The sequence below is a fragment of the Homalodisca vitripennis genome, chromosome 1 (assembly GCF_021130785.1).
Source record: "Homalodisca vitripennis isolate AUS2020 chromosome 1, UT_GWSS_2.1, whole genome shotgun sequence".
Classification (NCBI taxonomy): domain Eukaryota; kingdom Metazoa; phylum Arthropoda; class Insecta; order Hemiptera; family Cicadellidae; genus Homalodisca; species Homalodisca vitripennis.
In genome coordinates, this window is record NC_060207.1 from 232,539,122 (window position 1) to 232,566,627 (window position 27,506).

Here is a 27,506-nt window from a genome sequence, read left to right on the forward strand (position 1 = left end):
CAATTCTAACACCTGGTATTATTGAAGTAAACATGCATTCTCCCTCTAGCCTTCGGACACGTGTTGATCACGATAAAGTAACAACAACTAGGTCATATCACATATGTTTTGAAACACACCTAATAAGTATCATATTTTTAAGAAATTTAAAAAATCAAATACTTCAATTTTTTCAAATAAATTTGTTATAAACCTATAATTTACAGCTAATTACCGAAGGTAGAATTAATTAGGCAAGACACAAGAAAACGGTAAGTTACTCACACTTTCCTATGGCCTCACTACTAGTCGATATTCACAAATCCGGTTAACGATGAACACAATGTTTGCAACGCACTTGAATGTAACGAGTGACACTAAAAATTACGATGAGTCAGTTTATCAAAGTTGGCGGAACTCGGTATCGTATTGTATCACCACTGCCTGTAACGATAGCGCAGACAAGGAAACGTCTGACGTAAGGCTAGTTTCCGAGCAGCGCGAACCGCAAGACTGCGACGTGTCATTCACACTCACTACGCGGTGTACGGCTTCACTTCCGGAACCGGTTTCGCTGGACGCTGCGGATTGTACAGTACACAGACGTTTGCACCGTACGCAGTTTACAACTCGTAAACGTTGCAGTAAGGGTATTAGCTCGCTGGAGGACCACACAATAAAACCATTCCACGTCTGAAAACATTAATTGTCTTATTGCAAATTTTGAGTTACGAGAATGTACATTATTTATTTACTGTAGGTAGCTCCCGTTTGGTGTAGCGAGCGATAAGAGGGAGCGAGGTAGATAAGAGCGAATTCCTAGAACTAGCCATTCCAAAAATAGACTGTAATCTCGTCCATAAGGTGTTCATTTGCCTATATAAAAATTAAGAGTATCATTGCAGTCGTTGTTAAAAGAATAGTTAATCCTGTCAGTTATTTAATCTGTACTCGTAATTTAGATATTTACACAATTTATTGATAAACATTGTACGTTTAACATATGTATAGTGCATATTTAAATATATACTTATTATTTAATTAAATGCTCTAATTTATGGTAATAATTTCAAGGCGGCCGACTCTTTTAGATTTGTGCTATCAATACTTGTTAATGCATATAGTTTAAACGTATGAAATAAATTGATAACGACAAAAGTAAAAATAGAATTAATAGTGCTAAACAATGTTAAAATCGTATTAAAATAATTTCCAACATTAGAATTACTAACCAATAAATTGATCTAATAGAGAAAAATAAAACAAGAACAGCGAGTGAACGAAATGGTTAATATACCATGCAAACACAAAATTGTTCTAATTTAAGAGAACAGTTAATCAAATAATGCTATTTTTTGTAATTACAAACTAAATACTTAATATTATTTTATTAAAAACGTAAGAAAATTATTTATAGTGTAGAATGCCTAATGTTTTTAGAAATGTATGAACAGTGATTGACAGGGAGCCCTGACAGGCGGAGGGCGCTCTACTCGTGGGCTCCATACAGTATTACCTACGACTATTTAGAAAACATTAATGCTTTAATAAACTGTATTTTAAAATAAAATTGATTGTATGTGGAAAAGTATTAATTTCAGAGTATTTATAGAAACAAAGATTTATTTATTCTAGCCTTCTTTTCGATTCAACTTCGAAAAATGTATTTATAAAACATACTTATGTTACATTTTGATTATTTATTTTTAATTCATCATATACCAAGAAATACCGTGTTAGAGTTTTTGAAGATGAAAAATTAGGTTACTGCAAAAAGTAATTTTAGAAGGTGTTATCAAAGCTTCCGGGGCCGGCGCCCAAAATATATCGATCCCGGATTGGAAAAGTATCGATTCTGAGAAACAATCGCTTCAAGCGAATGTCGCTACGTGAGTCAGTATCGGACTGGAAGAAGATTCGGTGCAAAGGAACGATTACGTTAAGCCCGTATCTAGCGATTAGTTCTTTTCGGGGACCGGCTCTAGCATACAGTCATTTCTAGACGGTTAGACGACAAATTGAAATAAAAATTTAGGGATCGTTTTAGGTAATCGATGGCTACTTTTTGGAGGATCAAAAAATATTGAAGGCAGTTCTGCTAGAATGCATTGTGCGGTATGTAGAAACTATAAACTATCGCATACAAGCCCATTTATAAGATCGGTACTTGAGGTAACAATTGCCACTGTGTCAACAACACAGTGTTGTAACAATGTGTCAATTTCTCCATCAATCTCAGATTGGAAAATGTATCGGTACTCTAGTAAAAAGGATAAATTCATAAAAACTTATAGTGTTAAAAAATATCCTTTACTTATACTTTTTACGGGAGAAATAATGCATGAAACTTTGCAAACCTAATAGGTTTTTTAGACTAAGTAAAATTCAAACAAAATCATCTCAAATCCTATATCTGTTATATTTAAGCATTTGAGAACTGTACTATAATATAAATGTAAGAAGTTCAGAGAAATAGCTACATTTTAAGAACTAAGTCGTATACCCTAACTTTTATTTTAATTTCATAAACTCTAATATGGGCTTCCAAAAAATATACCTTCAATAAGCAATAATATTGTATTAGTTATAAAATGTCTTTTAAACTTGAACTGCTAAAAAATGTTAAATCGCTCATAATTATGATTAAAAGTATTGAAATATAAACATAATACAATTTTACAGAGAAAATATTTATAAATTACAAAAACTGAGAAGTAAACAAAATTAGCGATCGTTGTTTGCTTCCTCTTGAGTAGCTGACATCCGCACATAGACGTGTGGCATTTAACAAACATAAATTTAAAAAAATACAAAATGCAAGCGAACTATTACTTACAAAAACACGTTTATTTGTTAGTTTATATTATATATCTACAGCTTTGTTAAAAAAAAAGTACAACCAAAGCACCTTTTACGATCGGTTATTTGCGTACTGCCGATCAGGTGTTCTCGTACATTCGTAGCGATGCACGAACATAAGTATATAGGCTACATTAATATTTTCAAGTTAAATATTACTCATTAAAATACGATAATTTCTTAATTAGATTGTCTATATACGGATTCCATAAACAAAGCGCAACGAAACCACGTTTCAGTAATCGGCAATTTGCGTACTGTCTATCACCGGTCGTTCTCGACGATGCGCAGTACACTCGTAGTGATGCACGAACATAAATTTATCAATAATTAATATCTGCAAGCTAAATATTACTCGCTAAAAAAATACAATAATTTGTTAATTAGATTATCTATATACGGGATTCCATAAACAAAGCGAAACGAAACCACGTTTTAGTAATCGGCAATTGCGTACGGCAATCAGCGGTCGTTCTCGACGATGCGCAGTAGTACACTCGTAGTGATGCACGAACATAAATTTATCAATAATTAATATCTGCAAGCTAAATATTACTCGCTAAAATACAATAATTTGTTAATTAGGTTATCTATGTACGAGTTCCATAAACAAAGCGCAACGAAACCACATTAGGTAATCGGCAATTGCGTACTGCCTATCAGCGGTCGTTCTCGACGATGCGCAGTACACTCGTAGTGATCTTTCAAACAAACTAAAAAGGAGCTTTTAATCATAAAAAATAAATTTTAGGTGAATATTTTTCTGAAACCTTGCGTTTTACTGAAAATAATCTCTAGTAATTAACTATTTAAAAAAGTTTTGTTTGTGGTACAATATTAGGTTATTACACATGATTTTGGGGAATTTTAAAATTCTTTTTATCATGAAAGTATTGAAATTTCAAAATAAAATTTTTGTATAGTTATTTTATCTGAACTTTTAAAATTTTATTCTTGTTTTGTTTCCGTGGAAATGTTGCTGTTTAAAATGATTTTTTAGTTTTAAAAATAATATAAAAATTTGAATGTTGAATATTTTCTGATACGTAATTTATTTACCTTTAAAAAGAAGTAAAAAAAGCTTTTTATGATAAAATAAATTTTATGTAAATTTTTTCTAAAGCCTTACATTTTTATCTGAAACCCAGCACTTTTCATATAATCATACAAAAAATGACTCAGCACTTTTCAACATGGATTTGATTTTATCTCTGGCACTAAAAGGGTTAAAGAATTCATGACGTACAAGATAAAAATAGATTTAGAAAGGTTTTGTTATTAGATTGTTGCTAAGGTTTTACATTCCTTATAGGCACTTTGCTATCAATAATATTTTAACATTAGATGTTCATGCTACTTTTAATATAGTATACAATTTGAATAATTATTTATTTGAATGGATTGACACTATTCAATGTACATACTGTACAAAAGTGAATGTCTATATGTATGGGGTGAATCTTGGTGTCAAAGAACCAAACTTCAGGGTCTATAAGACCCTGGATTCCTTACCGACCAGGCTTTCAAACAGAAATGCTTGTAATACATCTGTGTGCCTGGATCAACTTATCTAGAAAACTGGAGGGTGCTAAGATCTTTTTCCTATTAAGACAGTCAAGCTGCACTTAGATCTATCAGCAGCTTCACTGTTGTCCAAAATGGTCTGAAATAAACTATCTAATGTAACTTAAATCTCTGACTACCCATAAAAAGTTCAACTTTAATGTAGGAACGGAGCTTAAGGACAGGTGAGCAAGAGCTGTCAAAGACCCCCCATCATAGACAACAAAGCTATTCTTAGACATCATAATGATTTCTAGTCAGCTGACTGGGCTTTTTTTGCCCATCATCTACAAGCTGTTCAAAATGGGTATCTATGAGTCTGAGTTATGTCACTTCAAGGTCGATGGGAGTATTATCTTGCCCTTTTGTATCTAACCCTTTACTATCTTATCCTCTCATTCATAATTGCACTAGGTAAGAAATGTCAGAGTGAATTTACTTTATTTTGTACACACATGTAGCTATGTTTGAAACACATCTTGGGAAACTAAGCGGATGGTTAAAATCTCATGCTGAACACGGGGTTCTCGAAATTCGTGAAAATTCATCTGAAATTACAAATTGTTTGTTTCTACTAACCAAGTCACTTTGCTTTTTGTTGTGACCTTCTGTTAATTCTTAATTGAAATATCTATTTTGGAATCGTTGCACCATTGACTGTACTTTCAGTATAAATCTCTGTAATCTGATGGTGAGGACTTTTTCTGCACTAAAAATTGGAGAACAGGATGAGCCTCATAGTTAGCGAGAACATGGAATGTTTTAAACTTTGTAAACTTTGTCGTGAATTGTAGTAGTGTCAATGGTGAGCATAATACATGGAATTCAGACATTAACATTACTAACAACTTAGTATTGCAACATTACTAACAATGTAGTATTGGAACATTACAAACAACAATACTAATTATATTGACTAACAGTGTAGTAAATTCATTATTAATCATGTACAATTGAAAATACTTGCTTGATTGAGTTTTTCAATGAACGTAATCAGAAAAAGCTAATAGTGCATGTTTAGATTGATTATTAAATATTAGTTTTATAACTACTAAATAAAGTATCAAACCTATGAAAATCAGAGAAAGCTAGCCTTATTAAATAAAAAGAACCACACAATAATCGGTATATCCTCTACAAAACAGCGCCAAACATTTGCTTTCCTAAACATCACTGCACACTGTGTTTTCCAATAATATTTAATTAAAATGATTTGTTTTAATGTACCTTACTATAAAATAACAATTGTTTTAATTCGTGATCTTAAAACAATGTAAAATTTAGAAAAATATCGTAACTTTACTCAAAGGAGTAATGCACTTTTCTTAATTCACAGATCATTTAGTCAAAACCGTTTATTTAATTTTATTTATTTACATTCTGTTGTACATTATCATTGAGATAAGAACAAGGGTCATGGAAGTCTAGTATGGAATATTTTGTCAAGTTAATATAAAACAGTTAGACTGTCATTGTTATTACATGTATATTATTATTATATTATTACCATGACATATATATTATTATACAGTCAACAAATAGATTTTGTATCATGAAGCAGAACAATATTATCATTTTTAGGAATTGTTTTGATATTTTGCGACAATTATTAAAATAAAATTAACATAAATATTTAAATAAAATAAATTAACATTTCATTTTAACAAAGTAACATTTAAATTTTTTCTAAATAAAATTAACATTTAGATTTTACAAAAATAAAAACTAACATTAAACATGTGATTGTGAGTTTTTACCCCCTCCAATTATTTTAGTATTTAAAATTTTAAAACAGAAATCTTGTCAGAAACGTTACAGAAATTTTTCATAATTACTTTTCATATTTCAGAGATCATTTATTCTAAACTGTGAATTACATTTGTACTGAAAGGATAACAGGATTTCGGACATTTGCCATCGTTATAGGTTATAAAAGATATATACCTTGGTGTTATACCTTTTATAACCTACAACGATGACAAATGTCTGAAATCCTGTTATCCTTTCGAACCTTCCATTGTCAATAACAAACTTCAAACATTTGTATTATTATGCAGTCAAAAATTAGATTTTGTATCATGAAGCAGAATAATATTATCATTTTTGGAATTGTTGTAATATATCTGATATAACTTTAAAATAAAATTATTATATATTTTATTCCTTCACATATTTTAATATTTAAAATTTTTAAACAGAAATCTTATCAGACACGTTACAGATCTGTAATACAATTGAGTTTGACTAATGTTTAGTTTATTCAGTGAAATATCTCATATCTGATCTTCTCAAAATCAATATTATCAAAATGATAAAAAAAACCGCTCCAAACAAAACTCACATCTCTCATCGCTGTAGTGACTGACATCCTCGTTACCCTGACACCTGGCTACACAAAGGAAATGGTACGGGGCTGAACCAACCACACCTTAGCGTTACGCTCGGTTGGCCACCGTGACATGCTAATAACTGACATTGTTATATGCGTACCAAATGTTAAGTGGCCGATTTGGACAAAGGAAGACGCCATGGATGACGTTTCACGGGGCTTACAGTGTACAGAACTTTTGTAACAAAATCTGCGGAGCAAGTTAAAATATTTTTTTTAATTGATTAAACAATATGTGTTAATTAATAATTGTAGTGTTGTTGGGGCACAAAAATAAATAATCTTGTGGGGCAATAGTAGTGGAGCACAAAGAGTTTTCCACCGTAAAACCAAGCTTTAAGGCTGATCAACAATGTGAAGGGTAGAGAATCTTGTAGATAAATTTTTAAAGACTTTCTAATAATGACAGTACAATGTATGTATGTACTATATTATTGTTCAGTAAAAGTTAAAGACAATTTTAATGAGTATGAGATGTGCGTCATATCCATAACTATAACACAAGGGCCATATATGTATTAAATCTAATTCCAGTAAAACATTTAAAAAAAGTTGCTACTTTATGCTGGTTCAACTTTTTAATAAGTTACCTGGTAGTGATTTTATATTAAGAATTGGCTTAAGGTAACTCCCTTATACACTGTAAATTAATGTTTAACGTGTGATACAAGTATTTTAACGTTTTAACTGTAAACTTTGTTATTTTTTTTATTACTATATTTGTTTTAATTTAATGTCATTTTTAATTTGTTAATGTTATTCGGGTGATAATTTTATTATGTACATTTTTAGTCTTCGTGTTTAGCAAATTGTTATTTGATAAATTATGTATTTACTTTTTAATTTTAAGACTAGAATAATGTCTATCTTCAGGCCACAATGATAACCACTTAAAGGATAATATTTGAACTATAATGTAGTTTTCATTAGTAGATGTTTACTATGTTTCTGATAATGTCTAATAGTCTTTTGTTTTTTTTTTATGTCAATAAAGCTTCTTTATGCTTGATAAAATTAATTATCAAAATTAATAAAATTCGTTTGGGAAGTGTTGGAAACCATCTTATTCTTGCCTCACCAATGTCTCAAATTCTTTAGGCAACTTTTAATTTTCTGGAAAAGAGTTTCTTTATACCATTTTTAATGGTACAAACGCAATGTTATCTAAATTTATCACTTTTAGAATGATTACTTAGTAAATCATTAATGAAAATAATAAACAAATTAGCAAACAAAACATATCACTGAGGCACACCAGCTTTGACAGCTAGTAATCTATAAGTGGTTCCTTCAAGACTTAGTAGTTATAGCTCTGTTAATCAAACAAGCCTTTCAAATTTTGCTTGTCTTTTAATGGAAAAGACATTTTTTTGTATACTTCCACATAAAATTTATTAAAATAGCGCTTTCGCCGGTTAAGGCATTATCAGTTTGACATTGTTTACATACATTTTTCTACATAATTCTTTTATAATTTATTAGTTTTTGATCTTTACAGTTAGTTTTAAATTTTATTCTATTTTATCATATGTTTATTATATTTTACACATATGTTTTTTCTGTAAACAATGTCAAACTGATGATGCCTTAACCAGCGAAAGCGCTATTTTAATAAATTTTATGTGGAAGTATACAAAAAATGTCTTTTCCATTAAAACCAACTTACTTCCACCAAGGATACAAAGCAGAAAATTTGCTTGTCTACTTGAGGGTAATTGATGAGGGGCAGAGGTAGTCTCACATAGACAATCTTGGGTCTAATTAACACCACCTGCTTTGGTTTTCTGAACCTTGGTTCCTATCATTAGCAAAGAAGTCATCCTGAATGTTTTCTACGCTTATGTGTACAGTAGACTAAAACAAACAGTAGCATCTGAAAGTCTTCCCCTGAATCCCCAGAGTTCTCTTGTAATACCAAAGAGAATTGTATATATCATGTAAAACAGATATTCCAATTTTTTCAGGCCCTTCTTTAAACAGCCCCATTCTTTTGTCCCTTTGGGGTATTTTACAGCTACGAGATGTTTAATTTCTTTCTCAGTTATTTCAAGATCACTTACAACAAAGGGAAATATGATTTTTCCTATCCACTTACTGATGAAGATGATCACTATTTCGCTCTATGTTGTACAATGTCTTAGGCTGTGGTTGTACAACCGTGCGCGCGCAGGCGCGTATCAATAGCTGCGTATTTGGCTTACTGCTTTCAGAGCAGTCAACTCTGAGATACGCTGCGTAACAGACATGTCTTGTGCAATATCAAAATTAGAATTGGAGGGAAAATGTCGCGAAGAAGGCAAAATTCTCAAACAATGACAACGAAGAGTTGATTTAATTGGGGACAAGAATACATAGTTACTAATATTTTGTAATAATTTTGACAGCTTTATTTGGAATTTCACCCATCTTAAAGTAACTGCCAGTTTCATACCAGAAGACATTGAATTGTTCACTCGGTTTGTTAATTCTGTAGAACAGTCGTCCTTTATTAAATTAGCAAGATAGAAAAATTGTTCTTTAGTGAATCTAAACTTCATTTCCTTGTCTATTAAATGTTTAGTCACTAATAAATTGTAAGCACCTTCACTGTCTCTTCTTTTGAACATCTCACTGCACTGTTTTACGCTTTTTCGAAGCTTGCAATGCCACAATATCCCATGTCATGATCTAAATCACTGTATAGCATTAGTGCAGCCGCTAGCAATTTCTTTTTATGTGAAGTCATGTTACGCACAACCGTGTGTATTCTACGCTGTCTAGGAAACTGCTGGACGGCGGCTGCGTTTCAGACTGAAGTATAGGCCGCAGCGCATCTAAGCCGCAGCGCATCTAAGCCGCAGCGCATCTAAGCCGCAGCGCATCTAAGCCGCAGCGCATCTAAGCCGCATCGCATCTATTACGCGTCTAGGAAACCACAGCCTTAGGGCTTGAAGATCACCAAGACAAGTACACATTTTCTTCAAAAATACAACACCCTCAAAATAGTTCCACTTAGATATAATTAACTTGTGCCAGCACTTCTTACAATCCTCGAAACACTTTTCAAACTCAATCTTTGTGGTAGCTTTTAGCACATTCAGCGATACACTTAAATGTTGTCTATGCTTGTAAAACGATGCCCCTTTAAGGCTCTTTATTTTTTAAATAAAGAAAAGTTAGTCAGACCCATGTCTAGAGAATATGGAGGCTGTATTATTACAGTACAGTTCAAAAAATTCACAAACAAGCAATGAAGTGTGAGCAGGTGCATTGTCATCGTGAAAAAACCATGAATTGTTTTGCACAAATCTGGATGTTTTTTTTTCAAATTAATTCACACAAATGGCATTGAACTCCTTATAGACCATTTGACCTTGTGGCAAGAATTCCTGATGAACTATGCAATTAAAATTAAAGAACACTGTGAGTACAACCTTCATGTTCGACTGCACTTGTCGAGCCTTTTTCGGTCTTGGCAAGCCAGAATACCTCTTCTGGGATGATTGAGCCTTAGTTTTAACGTCATATCCATAAACACATGATTCGTCACCTCTTATAACACGTTTCAGTAATTCTGCATCATCATTGACTTAATTTACCAACCCTTGAGCAAAAAAAGGACCATTCCCGTACCCCTTCCTTTTTATTTCCGCCATCTTGTTTCTTTCTGCCATGACGATTGCCATTTGCTATTGGCCTCTGGTCAGTCGCAGGTGGTTGGTAGACAAATGCAGACGTATTGTGACCTGTATTCCGTAGTTCAGTTTTATGATTAGTATTGTGTATAGTTTTTTTATTAAGTGCATGTTTTAGAGTTAGTGAAATTGACACATAACATGGTGGTTGTTATTACTGACTTAGGCGTGCCGCAACACTTTGGTATTATTTGTTTATTTTAACCTAGTTTGTAATTATGTATTAGGTTAGTTTTTACCTGAAGAAGAGATCAGATTGCAGAATTCAAAACGTAGTGTTACTGATTTTTTGTTTCACTGAATGATGGAAAATGTCCGGAAAAATCCTGTTTCCTTGTCAGTACTGTAATGAAGATATCAAAGAAAAAGTTACGATAGAACTTTTACTTTAAATTTAAATACTGTCATAAGAACCATCTTAGATGTCTTTTGACAGAAGGGTTTTTCAAACCTGTCATAATTTTCTTGATTGTGACAAAAAGGCAAAACTTAACATTGGCGTTGGAAATATAATTCACTCAAACCAGAAGTGCTCATATACGAAATTGTGTGTGATGCCACAGGTAACTGCTAGTTTATTATGTGAGAAAATGGCAATGGTGATGACAGATTGCCACCGTGACGCTATTCACATTAGAAACTGGTAATTATATTATAATTAAACCAATATTGCCCTCAAAACATTAAATGATGAGCATATGGGCAATTTTCGTAGTGAAGAGAAGATTGCTGACTCACTTCTTTTTCAGAAATTTGCTGTTTCTTGGGTACTCCAGCAGTGGGGTTCTCCTTGGTGTGGCCGTCTGGGATTGAGAAGAGAACGATGGGAGATGCCCGCCCGGTGTGCAAACTACAACAACACAGTTATTAGCTGTGTGATAAACTAATCTTAAATCTTTTTATAACTATTATTAGACCTTATCACAAATATTTCAAATAACTTGTTCCAATCCATGTTTGATAAATACATTTCAACAAACAACTACAAAATTTGAAATAACTTTTCATTTAATCATGGACGACATGGCAGTTGATATTGGAGAAGAATAAGAGATTAAGATGTTCCTCCCATATACAGGAGCAGCAAGAGCTGGTATTTTTTTGCAATTTGTTGTACATATTATATCCACATAAAAAATCATACTACTTTGCACAACCATCAACAGTATAGTGTTTCTGGACAATATAGACAAACTATAAAGGACAAACATACGAGGTGTGTTCAAAAAGTATCGCGAATTTTGTGTATTTTCAAAAATTATTTATTTATTCGTGAATATCTATTTTGTTCCCTTCAAAGTAAGCCCCCTGGGAAATTATACATTTGTGCCAACGTTTTTTTCCAATCTTCGAAGCACTTCAAAACTCATTTTTTTTGTATCTTGTTCAGCTCCTCCTCCGATGCCGTCTCTATCTCGCCAATCGAGGCGTAGTGTCGTCCTGAACTGGAACTCATGATGCACCACGCCCCTGCAATCGTAGAAAACTATATGCAAAAACTTTCACATTCGACCGAACTTGGCGTGCTTTTTTCGGTCTTGGTTCGTGCGGCAGTTTCCATTGAGATGATTGAGCTTTGGTTTCCACATCATAACCATAAACCCACGATTCGTCACCAGTTATGACCCTCGGGAGCAAATTCGGGTCGTCTTGGACAGATTCCAACATCTCATTAGCAATGTTCATGCGATGCTGTTTTTGATCGAAATTGAGCAATTTTGGTACGAATTTTGCGGCGACCCGTCTCATGCCCAAATTATCGATGGCATGAGCCAATCGATATGCCTAGGTTTTCTCAGCAATTTCTCTAACGGTGATTCGACGATTGGCCAATACCCTTTTCTTCACTTCATCAATTTTTTCGTCTGTTGTTGAAGTGCTCGGGCGTCCGAAGCGCTCTTCGTCGTTCACATCTTCTCGGCCTTCTGAAAACATTTTGTACCACCAATAAACGTTGCTTTTGTGCTTTTGTCCAAAGTAGTAGCTTCTCCGTATGCCACAATCAACATTCGGAATGCATCGGCACTTAATTTCGTTTTCCACACAAAATTTTATACATGTTCTTTGTTCCATTTTTTGAATAGGTAAAAATCGAAGACGAAGCAAAGCAACTGTCAACAATTAACTGAACAGTCAAAATGGCCGAAAATTGTAAACATAAGTGAGAGACATTTGCACCAACATAACGCCACTAAAAAAAAAATCAAAATTCGAATATACGTAACCCGCGAAAATTCAAAATTCGCTATACTTTTTGAACACACCTCGTAGAGTGTCACAGGGGGAAGAACATTCCTAGAATTACTGCAATAAGTCTAAAAATAGAATTGGACTTCAAACTACACTTTCGGTTGGTAATTCACTAGACAGTACATGTCAGAAAGATGTAGTTTGTTAAAATTAAAACTTTTCTCTCTGAATTTTACGTTTCAATAACATAGTAATTTTTATGTGAAATCAACCAAAGGCTTCTTACAAAGACCTTTAGGATTTTTGAAAAATCATTAAATTCACAGTTTTTTATTTATATAAAATACACAGCTGATTCACTTTTATTTGAAAAAAAAATCCATCACTTTCAGTATTCTCACTAACTGGAATGTCTAATTTTTAAACAAATATATTCCAAAAAAATAACAAATCAAAATAATAATATCACGTCTAAGCACATGCAAAAATTACAAGTAGTTGACTATTCTAATGTAGCAAGTGAAGATACAGGGGGATGTCAATGTTTTCTAAATTTAAAGTCAAACAAAGAACAACTTGCGTAACCATATTAATATACATGTACTCATAATCTAAGTTTTGTTGGGATCAATTTAATATCGTAAGTGTGATTAAAATTGTATTTGAAATGTCCTTGTATATGGATGTTCATACTTCTTGGCTTCTATGGGCACGTCCAGATATAGAGGTGTTAGTACCTAAAAGGTTTCAAAACAGCAAGGAAAATATAAGACAGACTAAATCATGCTAACAAATGTCCATACGCCTGTAACAGGATAATTTTGTCAAAATCTCTGTTACAGAAAACACAAATATGACTATATAAAACAATAATATGCCCAATTTAGTTTTATTGGTCTGAAACTTGCAAAGTAAACAAGAAAGAGGAACAAAAATTAATAGTTTTTGAGGATAAAATATTGTGGAAAGTCCACTGTTCATGGACCAACATATGAACAGTGAATAAAAAAGAAAACCACAACTGAGAGATCGAGATCTTTACCGGTAGTAACATTGTGTGTGACAAAAAGTGAAGAAGAGGCAGCTTAAAAAAAGAAACCCTGAAGGAAGGCGAACTAGAGAAAAGCCAAGACAGAGAGATGGTGAAAGCCACGTATATTCTGATATGAATGTAATTGGAGATAATGAAGAAGATGCAGAAGATCGGTAAAGATGGAGGAGCCATGTTTGTGTGACTCAATATCAACTCAAACATAGATGGCCTTGGGAGTACACACCCAAAGGGTTCATACTGACAAATACATTTTAGGAATTGGGAATAGATGTGAATTTAGATTGTGATGAAGGCAATTTACATTTCTAGGAGCCATTTTTCGTGGGAAGAAACCAGCTTAGAACTCCCTATCTAGGAATCATATCTTGTAGGTACAGTTGAATCGCAAGGCTCACAGCCTGAGAAGCTACCTGTATTTTCAATCAATTGCCCAGCAAACCAAAATTACACTATTTAATATACTAATGGAGAAAAATAGATACCTAGGTGGTTGATAAGGGCTGTCACAGATGAAAAAGCCTCGTCTCTGCAGCTGAATTATCTCTGACTTCTTGACATTGACTAGTTCTGGATCTCCCAGCATCACCACTTCAGTCTATGAACAAACATCTCTTGATAAATAACATATTTTATTTAACTGAATAAATTATTTATTTTTATATTAATTATGTAATATTTGAATACAAATAACAGTATGGTATGTGATATAGTGATGGTCAGTACAGTAGAGTCCCGATAGTTCGAGTCTCGATAGTCCGAGGTTCCGTTAAATCCGAGCCAACACATGTAAAAAAATCAAATGTGATATTGACATATTTGTACAACACACCCGAGCGCATGTCTGTAACTAAACTGAGTGCTAGGCTACTTGGAGAAGCCGGCAGCCTGACTCATCAGTGCCACTTCATTTGCAACGCCCCACCCCCACCCTATTGTCAAGGCCACGGAACATCGCGCCCCGTATTGTCTAAAAATAAATCAGTCCGTTGCTCATCACGTTCGACTGCGGCACGGTTGTTCTAGATTACGATCGCAGTGCGCTTACCCATCTGTTATTTACAACGTACAGTACTTGTCTAAATATTAAGTTTTAGTAAAAAAGTATTTTCTGAAGTGTTTATGTGTTCATTGTACAGTGAACTATGAGTTAAAGAAGTAAAAGAAAGTTTGTACCGATAAAAACAAAACTAGAAGCTCTTAAAAGACTTGATAAAGGTGAAACGTTTAAAAAAAATTAGCTGCCGAGTACGGAGTTGGTGAAGTGACAGTTGGTGACTGGCGAAGGAATCGCGATAAAATTGAAAAGTTTGCATCAGAAAAGTGCTCGGAAAAGTGTACTAATGAGCGGAAGTCTATGAAGAAAGCAGAGTATAAAAAATCTAGCGAGGCCCTATTTTTATGGTTTTGCCAACAAAGAAACAAAGGTTGTCCTATTTCCGGACCTATTTTACAGGAAAAGGCGTTGTACTTTCGCAATGAAATCAATGAAGGTGAGGAAGATTTTACGGCAAGTGTAGGATGGCTTGACCGTTGGAAAAAAAACGTTATGGCGTGAGGCAGTTAGAAATTTGTGGGGAGAAACTCTCGGCGGATTCCGAGGCAGTTGTTCAGTTCTGTGAAAAGTTAAAAAATATTATTAAAAGTGAAAATTTAACACCTGATCAGATTTACAACTGTGATGAAACTGGTTTGAATTTTAAAACTTTGCCATCAAAATCTCTAGCTACACGGGAGGAAAAAGCTGCTCCGGGTCAAAAAAAAAGCAAAGAGAGACTGACTGTGCTAGCCGCTTCAAAACGCGTCGGGAAGCCATAAATTAAAACTAACTGTCATTGGCAAGTCTTCTAAGCCTCGTGCGTTTAAAAACATGTCAATTTCAACGTTTCCAGCAACTTATACAAACAAAAAAAACGTATGGATGGACAAATAAATTTTTTAAAAAACTGATTTTTTAGTGAATTTGTTCCTGAAACCAAAAAAGTTGTTGAAGAAAAGCAACCTACCCTCTAAAGCCATCTTAACACTTGATAACGCAGGATCACACCCAGATGAAGGGGAACTGCAATGCGATGGCATACGCACGATGTTTTTGCCACCAAACGTGACCAGCCTCATTCAGCCTATGGACCAAGGCGTACTTGAAACTTTGATAAAAAAGTACAGACGCCGTTTGTTGCAATCAATGTTTCAAACAATTGAAGGAGAGGCAACCATAAAAGATTTCCTGAAAAGAGTCACAATTAAGGATGTAATTTATTGGATCGCTGAAGCTTGGAGCGAAATTAAACCAGAAACAATCCAGAAATCATAGAAGAAAATCGGAGTGTGTAAAATTGAAAATGATGATGAAGATGACGATCTAACCGTTAATAAATTTTAATAAACAGACTTCCTGGTTGCAATGGGACAAATCAAACTGATATTGGAGAGTGGATGAGTAGGGACGAACAGTTAAGAGACAACAGACGACACCATAGTTGAGATGGTCACAGACATGACAGCTGAAGGGAGTGAGGAAGAAGAAAGTGTGCAGGAGACAGACCCGGCAATGACTCACAGCGACGGCTACGCGGCACTGGATGCGGCCCTGCGCTACGTAGAGGAGCAAGCAGATGCGACAGCGGCAGACACGGCTTCGGCGGTGGAGAGACATGGCTGCCCGCAAACGCTGCAGTGTGGTGAAACAAAAAACTCTAGACAGTTTTTTTAAGTAAAGATTGCATCTTTGGACCTCTGTAAGTAATTTCTTAATGCTGGTATTTATAATAAAAGCATATTTCTTTTGTTTGCCTTCAGTTCTAATTATAACCCAATTTTTCTTAAAGTGTTCCGTATAATTCGAGTTCTTCACAATTCGAGGTACATTCGGTCCCATTCACCTCGGATTACCGAGACTCTACTGTATTTCCAGTAATGTGACCAGGTTGAAAATAAAAATAACTTTTTAAAACTATTGGAAGAACAAATTTACCAATAAATAAAAATTACTAACATCAACAACTGTGATGTCAGTAAGCAAATTTAAATGACATAATAACACAAAAATAATTGTAACAGTATAAGAAATTATTCTACTAAGCTGAGAGTAAAAACTATTTTATCTAAAAACTACTACATTTTCAAACTCAATAACATAAGAAAACATAAGGAATATGTTTGTTTACAATATTTAATTTCCCACAAAACCTACAAACTATAAAAATTGTAACAGTAATAAATCTTTGTATAGTGAATATCTGAGACAACAAATAAGGAGCTTTGATTTACTATATGACAAAAAGAACTTAAGAAATTAAGATGTTCAAGATCTGTGCGAAGAAGTTCCAAAGCTTATGTAGGTCTAAAATTCACAGGTAAGTTGATGCATAAGATGTTATTACCAGGGCAAACTGATCTTCCAATTTGTTATTACATCAACAAAGGTTAAAGGGTTAATACAATGTTATTCATAAAAGTTCAAATTAACACAGAACCTTAGTGTTGTGGCCGATATACTGCTTGAAGTCCTCATCTTTAGCCAACACAGGTTTGCTGATGATATGGTCGAAGTAGACGCAGATGCAAGGAATGAAGGGAGCTTGTGCGGTGTCAGCCAGCCACGTCAGCTTCAGTGTTTTCTTGTAGTCCTTGTCCGACAGGTTCGGTTCTGCTTCTACGCTTGTTACCGAGTCACCAGTCCTGCCACCACAGAAACATGCTTGTAAGATGGTAAACTACATTATTTGTCTATTTTGAAAGAATTACAGGTTATCAGACATTTACTTTGTTGGAAGTTTTATTTTTTACAATGAAAGGATTGTGAAGGAAACACGTTTTTTTCCGGTCATTTGCCATCATTCAATGAAACAAAAAATCAGTAACACTACGTTTCGAGATCTGTAATCTGATCTCTTCTTCAAGTAAATAACTAACCTAATACATAATTACAAAAATAAAACAAATAGTTTGTTATGCATACTAATACTCCAAGTATTTATGTCTAGGATTTGCCCTTTTTTTTGCTTCAATGCAACAAAATAGACAAAAATGTAATATGTCAATAGCACCTCTGCATGTATAAATAGAAAGCCCCATTCCCATTAAGTCTGAGGTCTTGATTGGTTGGTGATAAATGCATTGAAAATTAATGACAACAAATTCAGCTGTTTTCATTCTCAAAAATTGAAAATATTGTACAAATTGTATTTCAATAAAATTTAGTTGCAACAAAAGAAGTGGATTTTCAATTGCTCCAACATTAAGTTTTTCAAATCACATTGACAAGATTGCCAAAAACTCAATTTCTACATGTTTTCTACAAAAATTCTTTGTGATTGTGTTGATTTTTTGTACAATGAAAATTTATACTTTGCCAATTTTCACAGTATAATGTACTATGACTTGTTTATTTTGGAGTGATTCAACATTGAATATTTGAGCAATCAGAATATTACATAATAAACGAGTCAATGAGCACTGCAAATATATTTTTTGTCTGGAAATATTTTAACTTAATCATGCCAATTAATTTTCAAAAATTTTAATTTTATGTAAGGAATAAGACTATTCTATTTCTATTTATATAAATTAAGTTAGTAAACGGTACATTTTTACCAGTAATGTCATTCATGTTTCTGAAAACTGAATCTATAAGATTTATGACTACCTAAACTGTTTATGTTCTAAGAAGTCTGTTTTCTTTGATAAAACTGAGTACTTAGTACGTAATAAAATATCAACTTATTCAAAACAAAATTTAAAGAGCACTCACTTGATTATTTTCTTGATTTTAAGATTTCCCCAGTTGATGAACGTTGTATTCTCTCCCTCTTTGAGGGTTTTAGCATCCTCTAGATCGATCAGTATCCTAGGACCAACCCAGATGGTTTTGTCTCCCACCTCAGGGTTTTTGGGATGTTTGGGCACAGTGAGACGTTCCTCACTGACTCCTGACAGTAGCACGGGCACAGTATCCTTGCCGTCCAAGGCGGTGTAGCGAGGGGCTATCGGATCTATCACCTGAGACACACACACACACCACAACCAGTTAGTTAAGAGATAATTATTATATAAAAAAAAGTTCCCAAATTTTGTTTCTGAGTACTAGTTGAAACACTACCTCTGTTCATGTGAATGTTGAATTTAGCTTCAGTTAACCATTCTCTTACGAACAGCATCTGAAATCTGATGCTGTTGCAGACTTGACTCCTGCAATCTGGAGTCATGTTCGTTTGAAGGGATCCAAAAATAGTCGGTGACGAAGAACGAATACGCTGCTCAAAACGAAACCCCCCGCTTCATTTCAACATCAGAGACACCCACACTACAAAAAGTAGTGTAATCTAGGTGAAGAGGTGATCTCATTGTCTCATCAGGTGCACAAGTGAGCACACTATGATATTGACTGACACATTCCCAAATCAAATCTCTGGAAACAACACATTGTTACCTTGCACACAAAGGTTTAAACACAACACAAGTTGCTCTTAAAGCTATTTTATTTAAATATCCGCTTCCATTCAATAAAAGGAGATATAAGTAGTAGTATCCAATACCTTCTTATTGAACGCCCAGATTTTGTCCCACTCCATGACAACAACGGAGCGTGAAGAGCCTTGTCCAACGATGAACTGTTTCAGCCCCTCCACTGTCATGCCTCTGCGCAGAATACCTCTCACGGTAGGGAACCTGGGGTCATCCCTACAACAGTGGAATGTGTTAACACTAAATATCGTCAACTGATTCATCAACTGCAATACACTTACGTAATGGAAAGGTACTATCAAGGATTAAAACTAGGATCATAAAGGGGATTCCCTTGGCAGTATTTTGTCATTCATCTCAAGATGACAGCTCTAGTTCCACACTGCCGAGGTAGTCTCAAATGTCTTATTTTCTGGAAAACCTTACTATTTAAACCTATATATATATATATATATATATATAAATGAATGTTTGTGTGTTTGTCCTTCATAGAATCGTAAACTATTTGACCGATTGTTATAAAATTTTTTTATGTATATTTCGATGGAGAAGGTTTATATTCTATGCCCATTGGTGTAATTCGCCACCAGGCAGTGCTACAAAAAATAAAAGTTTTGAAAGCGCCTGCAAGTTATAAACTGCAATCACGACACAGTTACGTATATTAAGTAGCCAAAAACTATTTGAAAGCGCTAAGATGGTGTATATTTGTCTTAAAAATAAATTATTGATTGAACTTAAAACTTGAAGAAGACCACTTTATAATAATGTACATGTAAGGCTACAAATACAAAAACATACACTATTGACAGATTTTCCTGATCATGGCAACAAAGCCAAATCTACATCGGTGTTGTAAACATAATTCGCTTGAACCAGAAGTGTTCATACATGGGCAAAACTTACGAACAGCATGCGAAGCCGCGGGAAACGGCTAGTTGAGAATAAATCTATGTACAGCGAAACAAGGTACCTAACATAGATGTACCAAATGTCTGAATATGGATTTAGAAAATACAAATTTCAAGTCAAATATTATTTATAAAAACACAATACTTTATTACTTTGGGCTATCTATCTAAGGGTTTTCTTACACAAAAAAAAACAAAAAAATGGTTTGTTTACTGCCTTATAAGCTTATGGATGCAGCCGGAATGCGAAGCTACGTAAACATTGACATAGAATAAATATTTGAACTTTAAGTCAAATATTGTTCACAAAAGTACGAAATTTCCATACTTTGGTTATCCACTAATGGTTTTTGTGGACATTTGATGAAAACATGTTGTACGAGGGGGTACCCAAAAGTTCCTGGAATAGCTCTGCTGAAGGCGGAGCTTGCGTGGTACAAATTCTCGCCGCTTGGCTCTTGTAGCGCTGCTCTTTGCCAGCTCAGTGCCGCCTGTTGCATTGACCTGACGTGTTCTGCCCCCATGCAATAAAAGTTTTAGCTAGTGCTGTTTTGAGATCATGCCGTTTTTTACAATAATAGACAAATATAGCTCATCACTTTTTTCATTTGATGGAGGTAAGAAAACCTACTTGTTCGTTATATAACTTTAACTGTATCCAGAGAATTAATCATAACTTGTTTGCACTGTGTGGTGTTATTTCTAAATTTATTTTGTTTGAAAGTATACCGGTACTAGAACAAATTTTAGTGCTCAATTTAGAAAGTTATAAAATATATTTTCAGTTAACATCAGAAATAAGAGAATCTACACAAAACAAGGACGTAATATTGTTTTCTGATATCTCACCAGCCATCAACGTATCCCTCGTCAACGAACCAAGTCAGCTTCCGCTTGGACAGTACAGTGTTGGTCATATTGAGCCGTGAGTACTCCCAGATGTGTGGACGGCGCAGACCCAGCTGCTCGATGAACCAGTAAAACTGGTCGTCTCGATCGTGGTACTCCATGGTACGCAGGCAGTGTGTCACCCCTTCTACGCTGTCCACAATCGGACACGCAAAGTCATATGTGGGGTAGACCCTGAGGGAAAGAAGAGATATTATGATGATGCTTACTGTGGGAAGTATGAACTGAACATTATCCATTAATTACCAGCCCAATAACAACCAAGGAAATCAGAGTTTCGCACGACAGGCTGATGCCAAAGGTGACCTGGACAGAGTTACAGGGCTCTTTACACTAAAATATTCTGCTCTTAACAAACTAATTCCAGTTTTCAGAAACTGATTTTTCACCTTTTGAAAACGGTTATTTCATGGCGATTTTTGACCATCATATACTTGTGACATTGTTCAAAAAGTTCAAAGGTTACCAGTTCTTATGTTAAAACCACATTAAAACTTACAAGGAATAAACAAGGTTTTACTGTAAATAATGGTTTTATAACTTTTTCAAATTCAATGATTTACTTCTTAATGTGGACTTTTTTATCAACAATGTCTAGCTGGAATTGTACTTACACGTACTTTCCTGTAGATTTTTGTAATAATATATACATTTTGCCAACCAAAATTCCTAGCACAAAACCGGACTTCTCCTTGTATGAGACGGGCATAAAAAAATGAAGTGAAATTTTATTCAAATCTCAACTTAAGTCGGATTAACCTCAATGGTTCAATTCCATGAAGAAAATGAGCTATATCAAGTAGCTTGTCTGTGTAAATAAGTCATGATGTATTTCAAAGCTCTGTCTAAATAATACCACGAATCTGGAATTGCTTAGCTAATAATTTTATAATTGCAGAGGATTCAGGATTTTTTTGTTCTCTTAGGACAAGAAGCTTATAAATTGTACTTAGTCCCATAAGGCCTTTAGCGCTACTTCTGGAGTGACAGGATATTCAGGATGGGTAAGGTTAGGCGGTAGGGGCCGCCACCTATCGAGATCCATGAGGAAGAATTAGGGCACTAATCTCAAAGTCATTTCCCCCCGGGAAGAAGGGAAGGCTAGCTCTGAACCAGCCTCTCCAGCCCAAAGCAGGCAGAGGGTGGCACACCCTTGTTGAGCAAGAACCTCTAATACTTAGGGAACAAACCCCACCAACTCCAACAGTCATCTCCCGCAGTAAACTTGACCTATCAAATTACCCTTGCACCCCAGAATCTCGATATTTGCGGTTAGTAATGTGACGCTTCTGGACATCCATATGGTTGCCCAGATTTAAGTGACACATCGGTTTTTGCTGTGCACAGTGTTGGGTTCAACTGGAAGGTAGATACCAGCCAGAAGTTATCCCTGCTAAGAGAATCTGTTAGCTTGTACTTACTTGTACTTATCCCCAGTACGTGGATGAGGCTCGTTCTTGCAACGGTAGATGGTGGGATCCCTCATGCAACCATTGGCGGAGCTCATGTCTATTCTGGCCCTCACACAACACTTCTGGCCATACTCAGTTCCTGCCTTCATCTCCTCCCACATCTTCATGTTCTTCTCGACAGCTGCAATATACAACATACAGTAGGTACATATAATAATATTTAAGGATGAATTTATAAAGTTCCTTGCATATTGAAGTTATTTTTTAGTAAAAGTCTACTAAAATGATAGCTTTGTTTGATAATGAATTTACATTTTCTTAATTTGATTAGCTATTTTTTAAACAGCACACCTTTATTTTCATCTATATCAGTTATCTCCAAACTACAAAAGGGTTTCAAACAGCCGCAGCTGATCATAGTCACAGTCATGCCGCTTGACAGTGTTTCATACTGTGTATCGTTATAAGTCCTAATAATGTTTTACTAAGTTTATTTACAAATATGCTGACAGACACTGAATACTGGTTATTATAATATATTCTAAGTGTGAATGGCCAACTACCTGGATTAACAAGCTATGTAACAATTTTTTGACGTGACAACGTCTTAAATTAGGTTGCGGCTCGGAGTCACTCATGAAAAAGTGTAACGCCCGGTAACGTTACGATGCCCGTCCAGTGGGTCCGCCGCACGGGATCCGCACGGGATAAAGCAGATAACTGTGGGTCCGCCGCACGGGATAAAGCAGATAACTATGTTTATTCGTGAAAATGTGGAGTGCTTAGATTCGTCATTTACAACAACTACAACAATAAAGGTAAATAATTGTTCACTGATATTTCATTATCGTAAACTATGATTGATTGATTAATTGTTAGATTGACACAAAAGTTGAGAAACTGAGTTTATAGGTTATGTCATACACTATTGACAAATGTTGATAGTGTTAAGTAAATTATTAGTTTAAATCACTCTGCAATCAATCGTAATTCAGTCGATTGAGAAGAAACAGCGCGTATTGCTAGTCAAACATTTAAAATAACAAATTATAACCTCTAACCTGTCATAACAGTGCGACCAAACAAACGAACTAAACCGACCAATCACCACGCGCGGAGTTAGAATTTAACTGTGTTTAGCAAGAATTTGAAATTCCAATTTTAGTAAATGTTTTATTCAACTTTACCATTTACAATAACAAATTTTAATTAATTTCAAATTATGTACAATGTTTTAGTAAACAAAATATATTTCTATAGTTAAAATTTGTGCAATTCTTATTTTCATTCAATTCCTTGTTCCTATTGTGCAATTTAATAATATTCATATCAATAAATATTCTACCGAGAAAAAGACGTTGTCACGTAAAATCTTCGCCCGTAAAACCGACTTTACAGGCAACCATAATTTTTTTATTTACATTACATTCAAATCCATGTAATAATTTAAATTTAAAACAAACTTTGTGTTTATAGATTTTTCAAACACTTATATATCCTTGCCTTTAAAATGATAAATAGTATGAAATATTTATATAATTGCTGAAAAAATCCCTGGGGGCCACGCCCATAGATACAATATGTATCAAAGTCTGAAACACTAGGTTAGACATGCCCTATTACTTTGCCATAAAAGTTTGGCTAAGGAAAAGTGTTCAGATACATTTTTCATAATGCATAGGGATTAAATGCTATAAAGTGTGATAATTATCTATTATTCCAAAAAAGCTAGGTTTATGATGAATTATGATTGTCGAACTACTTTCTCGAACTTGAAATAAGGATGTTAGTGATGAATGTAATAATGTAACAAGTGTGATTCACTATAGCTGAGTCAAGTCATATGTTTAACATGTTCTCGATGTACTCATCAAGCTGTTTATCAGAACGATCAATGTTTTTCATATAATTAGCCCTTTATAGTACTCCAACAAGCAAACAGAATACAGGAACTCACACAGTATAATACAATATGTTATTACATGTGTAACATATACTTATACTGTATAAACTCTTTATTAAATGTATAAACATTGGAAACAAAAAAGTGTGTATTTATTATTTGAACATCACAAACATTTAACATACTGTTAAGAGTATAATGAGTATTTTAATGTTGGCCTCTCATTTTACTTGTGCCTATACAAATAACTTCCAATTGCAATCTCAAATCAAATCAAATCAAATCTGTTTTATTGCTGAGACAATAATACATCGTATGGCAAACGTCAATTAATAATAATATCCTAAAATTTCGGTCATTCATACTATAATACACATACAGACATACAATGTTTAAAGTCACACCTCTTTCATTCATCGCCAATGCAACCCACTTCGAACAGCGGTGTCATTCTTCAAATTGGGCGGCCTCCCAGTTGAAAGCCAAAAACTCACCTGCATTATAAAACGCTTGAGACACCAAGAAGCGTTTTAGGCGAGTCTTAAACGCCTTTGGCGTTGGAGCATCTTTGATTGGATTGGGCAGTCTGTCGAGGAATTGAACACCCGCTTGTGAAGGCAGGCGTTCATAAACCACCGTTCTGTGTCTACCAGTTCGGTAGTTTGCTCTGCCACGTGTCTCATACATGTGTATGTCTTGTCCTCTGGTTAAGGTACATTTATTCACACAAAACATAGTTGTTTCCAATATGTAGAGACATGGCAGAGTCAACAGCTGCAATTTCTTGAAAACTTGCCTGCACGACTCTCTGAATTTGATTTTAGCGATGATTCGAATTGCTTTTTTTTGGAGTCTGAAAACTCTTTGGAACTGAGTGTTAGCGCAAGCTCCCCAAAGGATCACTCCATAGGCCAGGTGGGGGTATATCAAGCCATAATACGCCGTAATCAGTACCTGACTCAGGCAGTATTTTGCTAAAGACCTCAGAACAAAGATGCCTGAGCAGATTTTGGCGCAAACATGATCAATGTGCACATTCCATGTCAGTCCTCGATCAAGGTACATTCCAAGGAATTTTGAAGAGTAGACTTCGTCCAGTGCGGAGTCAGCCATCAAGATGGCAGGTCCGCACTGGTTGCTCGCAGTGCGCAAAGAAAAATTTAAAACGTTGGTTTTTGAAGAGTTTATTGTGAGGTTGAGACTGTTGAAGTATTGGACACAGTTGTTGATATCAACAAAAGCCTGTTGTTCCAAAACTTCGCTTGATCTTGCATTGAAAAAAAGTCGTATCATCTGCAAACTGCACTGTTCTTCCATGCAGAAGCGATGATTCTATGTCGTTGACATAAAGCAGGAAAAGCACAGGACTGAGGATAGACCCCTGGGGGACTCCATATGTAAGGTCTATTGGTTTGGATGATTTATTTGATATCTGGACAACTTGGGATCTGTGGCTTAGAAATGAGCTAAGCCATTTAAAAGGCACGCCTCGAATGCCGTGGGACTCAAGTTTGTCGAGCAGTATATTGTGGTCAACGCAGTCGAATGCTTTGGACAGATCCAGGAACACACTCATTGTGTGGTTCCGACATTCAATCCCCTCTACAATCATATCGACAAGACCAACGACTGCGTCGGTTGTCGATTTACCCTTTCTGAACCCAAACTGTTCATTTGAGAGCTGATTGTATTTGTCCAAAAAGTGAAGCATTCTTATAAGAAAAAGCTTTTCAAAAATTTTGCTGAATACTGGCAAAATTGAGACAGGCCGGTAGTTATTTATAGAGGCTGGATCGTCTTTCTTTAAAATTGGAACCACTTCTGCAATTTTGAGGAGAGAGGGGAACACTCCTGTTTGGAATGAATAATTTACTAATTCAGTTAAGGGTCTCACTAAATGCTTGCAGCATTTTTTAATGAGCCATGGGGACATCAGATTAAGGTCGTTTGACTTTTTGGCTGGGAGCTGCTGGATAATTAGGTGAAGCTCATCCTCAACAACAGGCGCCAACACCATTGATGCTGCTGGGCTTTGCCTTCGTGAGGGGCGTACTTTAGGGTCAGATGGCCGAGGACCTTGCCTGTCAGCAACGGATGCGAAGAACTCGTTAAACCGACTGGCAATCTCAGTCTCATCCTCCACAAGCCTATCCCCAACTTTAATTTTGATTTGTTTGTATGCATTTGTTTTATTGTTTATGATGCCCCAAGTTGTTTTAGAAACGTTTTTTGAAGAGAGAATTGATTTGGAGGCATCGAGTGCTTTCACAGCTTGGATCACTTTCTTATATACTTTTTTTATAATTCCTGAAAAATATTTTGAACTGTTCATTAGAAGTGCTTTTGTAAATTTCGGACATAAATTTCAGTTTCTCTCTAGAAACTAAAATTCCTGGTGTGATCCAATTGTTTTTTGAATTTTTGTCACAGACATTAATTGTTTTTGTAGGGCAGCAGGTGTTAACGTGGAAATTAAAAGTGTCGGTAAACAATATAAACTGTTGCTCAACGGGTTGAGATGAATTTAGAAAATTCCATCTTTCTTTAGAAAGGGAAGCGTTAAGGTGAGCGATGTTTTCTGGCCTTATGTCTCTTATCTTTTGACATCAATAGCCATTCATCCACGGGTCTAGAAACCAACTCACAGTTGTCCCAGTTCTTGCTCTTGGTCCGCTGTTCCCTCTCAGCCTTCATAGTCTCCGGGTCGGTGTCGTCCACGTACGCTTTTCCCTGCTTCAACAGTTGCTCGCAGTACCCCAACATCAGGTCAAAGTAGTTTGAAGTGTGAGTAAAAACGTCCGGTTTGATCTGCAGCAACTCGACATCTTCTAAAATCACCTGTGATAAGTCATGAGAGTGAATAACATTACACACACGATTGCAAACAAAATTTGGTTTGATTAGAGGACTGTGTCATTGATAAGCATTTAATAAACAGTTTAGTAGCACAGCTGCCTAATTTAACTTCTGGATGCCTTTGAAATGGCTGGTGTTCAACATTTAATTTACACTCCATATTGAGCAGTGAACAAAGGTTTCACTTAATAAGGCTGAAAGCCAAGGATTGTTGTTACTAGTTGATAGAAAAATCATCAGGTTTAACTTGAAAACTACCTTCTAGGATCCACTGATGTGGAAAACACATAAAAGTGGTCCAAAGTGTACAGACAACTAGAATGCTCTCCACTGCTTGAGAAAGA

At 35.0% G+C, this 27,506-nt stretch overlaps 1 protein-coding gene across 1 annotated transcript in view; it reads right to left on the minus strand.

Annotated features, from left to right (window-relative positions):
• LOC124353140 (bifunctional glutamate/proline--tRNA ligase-like) overlaps positions 1-27,506 on the minus strand; it is a 127,555-nt gene that overhangs the window by 87,369 nt on the left and 12,680 nt on the right. Inside the window, 8 exon segments of the mRNA XM_046803001.1 lie at positions 11,203-11,314; positions 14,191-14,303; positions 17,182-17,386; positions 18,459-18,706; positions 19,243-19,387; positions 20,932-21,165; positions 22,413-22,584; positions 26,952-27,144. Coding sequence (XP_046658957.1) covers positions 11,203-11,314; positions 14,191-14,303; positions 17,182-17,386; positions 18,459-18,706; positions 19,243-19,387; positions 20,932-21,165; positions 22,413-22,584; positions 26,952-27,144 — 1,422 coding nt within the window.